The sequence below is a fragment of the Brassica napus genome, chromosome A3 (genome assembly GCF_020379485.1).
Source record: "Brassica napus cultivar Da-Ae chromosome A3, Da-Ae, whole genome shotgun sequence".
NCBI lineage: Eukaryota > Viridiplantae > Streptophyta > Magnoliopsida > Brassicales > Brassicaceae > Brassica > Brassica napus.
In genome coordinates this window covers 18,380,761-18,387,860 of record NC_063436.1, presented here as the reverse complement: position 1 = coordinate 18,387,860, position 7,100 = coordinate 18,380,761, and the positions used below count along the sequence as shown (strand labels likewise).

General features: G+C 38.4%; 1 protein-coding gene and 1 pseudogene across 1 annotated transcript; both read right to left on the bottom strand.

Moving 5' to 3' along the window:
• Positions 1-276: 276 nt before the first annotated feature.
• Positions 277-3,461, bottom strand: LOC106442290 (cation/H(+) antiporter 19-like). Its single transcript, XM_048776488.1, has 2 exons — positions 3,075-3,461; positions 277-2,650 (listed from the first exon to the last, which is right to left on the bottom strand). The coding sequence occupies exons 1-2, from the start codon at positions 3,270-3,272 to the stop codon at positions 449-451; spliced, it is 2,400 nt and encodes a 799-aa protein (XP_048632445.1). The 5' UTR covers positions 3,273-3,461; the 3' UTR covers positions 277-448.
• A 2,001-nt stretch (positions 3,462-5,462) lies between these two features.
• LOC106439576 lies at positions 5,463-6,653 on the bottom strand (annotated as a pseudogene).
• Between the last annotated feature and the right edge of the window lie 447 nt (positions 6,654-7,100).

Sequence of the window (7,100 nt, the reverse complement as noted above, 5' to 3'; positions counted from 1 at the left end):
ATATTCTCTAGACAAATAACCCGTCTTCGAGTCCCCCTTAATGCATTTTATTTAATTTACATTATTAATTTGGGTACCCATCGGGTTTCGGGTTCGGGTCGGGTCGGGTCCAAGACCCGCGGGTCCAAGATCCGCGGGTCCTCTACAACAAGACCCGATAGGATAATTTGATCGGGTCGGTTCCTACCCGAACTGGGTTTTTCGGATCGGTTCCGGGTCGGGTCTTCGGGTCCGGGTAAAATGCCCAAGCCTAGTTTGGAGAAATTTCAAGTCAGATTTTAAATGTCCATAAATATAATGATGACAACCATTATTTTAGCGGGAAATACAAAAGAAAACTTCGGACACTCCCAAGTCCCAACAAAAAATATATCGTGAGGCAAATATATAAAAACAGAGAGACGACACTTTTTCTTTTCCTTTAAGCTCTGTAATAAGTTAGATCCGTTCAGACCGTTGAGTCTCCAATTTCTCTAGAAGACTGTTCATAATCATCATCCTCTACCACGGGCCGTGTATCCGCCGCCGAATCATATCCCTGAACAACAAGCACCGACGCAGTAGTTGAAAACTCCGAAGACGACAACAAACGTCCAACTGGTCCTAACTCGGGACAATCCGTACTATTAACCAACGGCACAACCGCAGCGTTCCTCCCGACAACAAACAGATTACACTTGCTCGTCGCCTTAAGAGTCGCGCGAACATCTTCTTTACTCTCAACGACTCTCTCCTCGTAAGCCAACGACTCATTCCCTCTCGGATCGTTCATCAACTCCCTCACGAACTCTTCGTCGATCTCTTTCTCCTTCTTCTCATCTTCCTCCTCTTCACCTTTCTCGAACCTCTTCAACGTCCCTCTCGAAGCTACGAACTTGAGAATGGTCAGCGTGATCCCCGGATGCTCCACCATCTTCATCCCGTAGGCCAAAGCTTCTCTGTCGTCTAACCCTCCGAAGAACGGGACAACGATCTTGTAATCAACTTCGCTGGCCACGACGTGGGACGCTCCTCCGAGTCCTCTGTCCACAAGGATCCCGACGGAGCAGGGAGCTTGTTGTAGGACACGTTTGTTCACTTCGTGGAACGCGTGTCCTATCGACTCCATCGCTCCGTCCATCCTCTGATGCTTGTGGAAGGGGAGGAGAATCATCGCCACTCGTTTCTGGTGCGCGCTCGTGCAGATATCCTCGTGGATGGTGCTGAGGTCGGAGATTGCCGTCATTGGTCTAACCGCTACGGCTCGGAGATGCTGGTATCCTTCGAAAGCTATTACCATTTGATCCGTGGACCGCTCTATCTTGTTCCAGATCGGGAGACCGTTGTACCGCGCTTTGTGAACCATTGCGATTGCTGATGACCGCTCAGAGAGCTCCATTAGATGCATAGCGTAGACGCAGAGACGTCCCTTTAGCCCTGTTCCTCTCGATGATTCTATCATGTTGATCAGTGTAGGTATGTTGCGTGTACTGTGGAAGCAAGCGAGTATCCGCAACTCCGAGTCATGGTCTTTTCTTTGTATTGTTCTATGCTTGTAAGGTGCTCCTTTTCTCGCAGGTTTGTAAATCGCTAACAAGAGTGGTGTTGTAATGAACGTTGTGACCAATGCCATTAGAACTAAGATAGCAAAGACTTGATCATTCAACACCTTCCGGTCCTTACCGATGTTTAGAACAATAAGCTCTACTAAACCTTTGGTGTTCATTAGTACTCCAAGTGCCATAGCTTCTCTGAAAGGAACCTTACATAGCATAGAGGCCCCAACGGTTCCTACAATCTTACCAAAACAAGTAGTGAGTATGACAAGAACTAGAAGTCCCCATGATTGTGCACCTCTGATGGTTGTTACATCGGTTTTTAAACCGCTTGACGCAAAGTACAATGGTAGAAGTAGCCCTGAGACAAGATCCTCTATCTTCTCGGTTAAGATCCTACAAAACGGTCCTTGTTTTGGAGTCACTATACCAACCACAAACGCGCCGAAAAGCGCATGTATCCCAATAGTGTCTGTCAGAAAGCTTGCTGCTAAAACCAATGTCAGAGTGACGCAGACATAGAGTTCCTTGACAGGCTCTCCTTCAGGACAGCGTTTAGCCATAAAGCCAAGGATAGGTTTGATTACCAAAATAGCAAAGATCACAAAACCGGATCCAGAGAGGAGAACCCAAAGAGGTACAAGAGAAGAACTGTCATTTCCTGAGAGAGCAATGGCGAGTGCAAGGAATATCCAAGCTGCAATGTCATTGACTCCAGCTGCAGACATGGCCATACGTCCAACGTCCGTTGTTAGAAGCTTTAGCTCAGCTAGGATACGAGCAAGCACAGGGAAGGCAGTGATGGATAAGGCAACACCCATGAAGACTATAAAGGGTAGCTGATGGACTCCTTTGCTTATGGTGGAGCTGAGAATAAAAGATGCACCTACACCTATTACAAATGGAAGTGAGATCCCAGCTAAGGCTATCAAAAGTGACTTCTTTCCGGTTTTTCTGATGGCTGCAAAGTCAAGCTCAAGCCCAACCAGGAACAAGAAGAACAGAAGACCGATGTTTGCAAGTGTGTCTAAAACCGTCATGCTCTTCTCTGGGAAGATAGTGTCTAGATAGACCTTGCTTCGTCCAAGAGCAGTAGGTCCAAGCAGTATCCCTCCCTACAGAAACCATCTATTATCAACAAAACGTTTTAAAGGAAAAAAACATTACAAAGAATTTGAATGAGCAAGTGCCGGTCATGAGATATTCCGGATCCAAAACAAAACTAAATATATATGCCATAAATAATAAATAAAATTAACTAAAATTAAAATTAAATTTGCAATTAAAAATTGCATTACCCTTCGAACAAATATATGTCCAGTTCTAAAAGTTTAACTCTTTGTTTTTTCATATAAATAATGAAAAATATTCAAGATTTTATTTTGTTATTTGTTTGAAATACGTTTTCGGAATTCCTATTTATATTTTTTCTGCTAACAACCAAAGAAAAAATTGACCTTAAAAACTACAAAAAGTGTAGGCTCCATACGGATGTTTCTCACGTATGGACTCAAGACCAACCCTGTGAATGAGACTTACAATGATCTCAGCAATGACCCGTGGCTGTTTGAGAGGTTTAAGAAGGTAAGCTAAGAGCCTTGTAAACACAACCACCAAGCAGATCTGTAGGATGATCAGAGGAAGCGCGTAATCAAGAGGGTTTTCGTTTTGGAAGGCTCCATTAGAACTAGCCTTCATTGCAGTCGGGCAGTTACCTGTAGCGTTGGGGGTAGCCATCCTAGTCGAGATATAACTTTCCTGGGCTTGATGATTGGTCGAGGAAAGCAACACTGCTTCAACTTTTAATAATGCCTTGGCTGCTCCCTCATTGCCTTTGGGCGTAAGGAGAAAAGGAAACAAGATCTATTCTGCTACGTCTCTGTGTGTCATGAACATAATCTACTTCAAGAAGTGAGGATATAAAAGGAGAGAAACAGAAAACTAATAATGTCAATAGTGCTAATAATAGAAAGACGAGAATGAACAGGACATACCAACTCCAGGGTAAGCATACACCTCGCATTTTTTTCTATTTATAGACTGTCAGTTACTTAACTTCCAACCAAATCGCATCTCTTACTCACATAACTGCCTAGACTACGCCGACATTTTCGTCTTTGTTTGTCCTAAATTTACAAGCTCTTGTAAGTGCCGTGACTAGGTATTTGGGGGCCTAAAGCTAGAGTAAAAAAGTTTTCATAATTAGTAAATATCTATTACATAAAACTTTACAAAAAATCATGTATTTTATATTTATAGATTCATATGAAAAATTGAAAATATTATTTCTTAAAAGAATACAAAATGCATAGTTTATTAAACCAAAAATGCAAGATTTCAAATTATCTATGAAGATTTTATAATTGTTTAATTAAATATGTGCTTATTTAGATATGTTAAATGGTAAGCTTCTAAATGTTTTACTACAATAGTAAAAATAAAATCATACAAGCTAAAAAAATATAATTTAAAGTCTAAAATTTAAATAAATAAAATAATAGTTTTATGAAGATAGATGATAAATTAAATCTAAAAGTCTAAAATAGAATTAAATAAATATAAATAACATAAATAAATTATTGTTTAAATCCAAAACTAAGAGAAATTTATATATACAATATAACCAATTTAAAGTGGAATTAAAATGGAGCCTCTAAAATGTGTTATATAAGTTGGGGTTTAAGACAGTTGTCTTTCTCATGACAAATTAAGTACGCCTCTGGCTCTCGGCTCTTGTACATGTCTCCTGAAAAAAGTTGAGCTATATTCTTCAACATCAACCATTTTCACTTATATCAATGTATATGGATCGGATATATGATATAAGATACACAATATCTAAACATTCATGAGATGCATAAAAGGAGTAAGAACAACTGACCACGTTATAGAGAAAGAAGTCAACATAGGTACAATATACACTCATACTTCTCAGAAGGAAACAAAGGCTGCAAGCCTGCAGCAGATAGGGTAACTAAGAGCATCAGCAATGCTGATACTCTCAATCTCGATAACCAAGGTAAGTTTTCTTATTATTTTATTATTTTTATTTTTTATTTAGTTTTAAAAAAAAAAAAAAAAAAAGGAAGAGCCAATCGCGGGTCCCCACGTGGCGATGGGACCCGCGAACAGTGAAGAATTTGCAGAAGATTGATCCTTACCTAAGGATTAATTTGGCACATACTTTTAAATATAATGGGTCCCATAGATTATTATAATAAGTTTAATGCTAAGGATTTTGTTAAATCTCACCATTGGAGGTGGTCTAAAGAACTTATAATGGTGGGACCAGCTGAGTAGTCAAACTCCTCAGAGAGAAGGAGGTTTCTGCTTCGTTTAAGTTGAAGCTAGAGTTTGCATTTTGGTATTGGTCATATTGATAAGAAACTTATGTGAATATTTCACCAATATAGTAATTTGATACAGTTTAGTTGTGTTGTTAAAATTTTAAAATGTATAAATGATTAATTACGTGTTAAAAAAAGTTTCTTAAACTTTTTGAAAATATGTTTGGGAACTTGTGGTCATGTATTAGGGGGAGGTTTTGGGATGCCAACATGTTTCAAGTTCGATTCTCTTGCTGTGCGAAATTAAGTCACATTTTTCTTGGACACCTAACATGGATATGAGCTATTGCTTTCGGTCCATTTGAATACTCGGAGAAATGGTCTATCCATGGACTGCACTTACTTTTGGGGATTAGTTTGACCCTTTCATAGGTCTGGGATACCCCATGTTAATAAAAAAAAAAACTTTTTGAAAATATAATATTTGAGAGACTCATCTTATTCTTTCTTTCACTATTATTAACTTTCATAGTGAGAAAGATACACTTCACTAAGAATATGCTCTAATTAATTAATAATCTTTTTAGGTCTTGAGTCTTTACCTTTTTGTCTTTCTTGATTATGTAGATCTCAAATCACATTTTATCAATCGAAGAAAAATTCAGATTATTGGAGAGGCGTCACAAATCGAACGTTATTCGAACAAAAATCGTATACGAAGAGAAGATAATCACACAACATTGAATTAATCAAAGGTGTCTCTCACTAATTAATTGTCATCAGCTTTAGGCCTTGTGTTAATAAGCATCTTGCGAAGCATTGTGTTCTCGTTCATCAAAGTAGAAATCTTCTCCTCAAGCTGCTCATTATTGTTCTGCAACTCATTAGCTCTTGATTCCAAATCACTCACATACACTTTCTTCCTCTCCCTCGCTTGTTGAGCAGATACTCGGTTTCTCAACAATCTGAAAAATCACATTCATCACTTCTTATTTATTATTACTACTACATTTCAACTACATAACGTTAGTAAAAAACTACTTACATCATATCCTTTTTTACCACATTTCAACTGCATAACTTTAGTAAAAGACTAGTTACATCACTTTTTTACCACATTTAAGCTGCATAACTTTAGTAAAAGACTAGTTACATCGTTTTCCTTTCTACGTACCAGATTTCAACTGCATAACTTTAGTAAAAGACTAGTTACATCACTTTTTTACCACATTTAAGCTGCATAACTTTAGTAAAAGACTAGTTACATCGTTTTCCTTTCTACGTACCAGATTTCAACTGCATAACTTTAGTAAAAGGCTAGTTAGTTTTACCTCTTAAGGCTTCTGTATTCTTTATCCTCTGGATTTCGTCCACGGCGGCGCTTAGCGGTGGAGGTTGCATTTTGGGTCTGTTCAACTTCAATCTCCGGATTGTTGACTCCGTCGTCGGCGCTGCTGCTTAGAACACCTGTTGATCCAGCTGCTTCCATGTCTGGAACCATCAACAACTCTTCATCACTCTCCTCTGAAAATCACAAACCAAATATCTCACATTCTCAGTTTAAAAATAAGAAGAAAATAAAGCAACATTTTCATTAAAAAAAGTACCAGTTGTGCGCTTCTTGGGGGAAGAAGAAGAACTCGAGTTCCCATTGGGTCGTTGAAGAGACATCAATATAGTATTGTCTTTTGAGATTTGATGAAGACCAGAGTAGAGAGAGTAAGAGGTAATAGAGAATATCGAACCAAAGACTTTTGCTTTTTTTCTTTCTCTTCTTGGGGACCATGAAAAGTCTTAAAAACCAATCAAACACCATATCTCTGCAACTTGTTTTCAAATTATTTGTTTGGATTATGTAAGAACACGTATGTTAATGCAAGACCACAAGTGCAAGAGTTGTAATCCAATGGTCGAAACTAGCAGTACATCATGTATCTCCGTTATCTTTTCCACTATATACATATACGGATATACCTGATTGGCTGATTCGAAGTCTTTAATTTTTTTTCTTTTTGGTGGAAAAAAGTATTTCACCTCTTTGCCAGATAAATAGTCTTTCCTAACGCATATCAAACTCGGATAGTGGGAGTAACAGCCGCAACCCTTTTACCATCAGAGCTGACTCTTTCTGGTTTGAAGTCTTTAATTGATTGTTCGTTTTTTTGCTTTTAAAGTCTTCCGTTATTATTTCTTATGAAATAAAAAAAAATTATTGACAGAGCGTGTGGTTTTAAGACTATTATTACTGTCTACAACAAATCAACAATACAAATGTACC

Coding starts and splice junctions, on each gene's coding strand:
- LOC106442290 (XM_048776488.1), bottom strand. CDS start 3,272: ATGGCTACCCCCAACGCTACAGGTAACTGCCCGACTGCAATGAAGGCT. Junction 2,651..3,074: donor GGGTCATTGCTGAGATCATT/GTAAGTCTCATT, acceptor TGGTTTCTGTAG/GGAGGGATACTGCTTGGACC.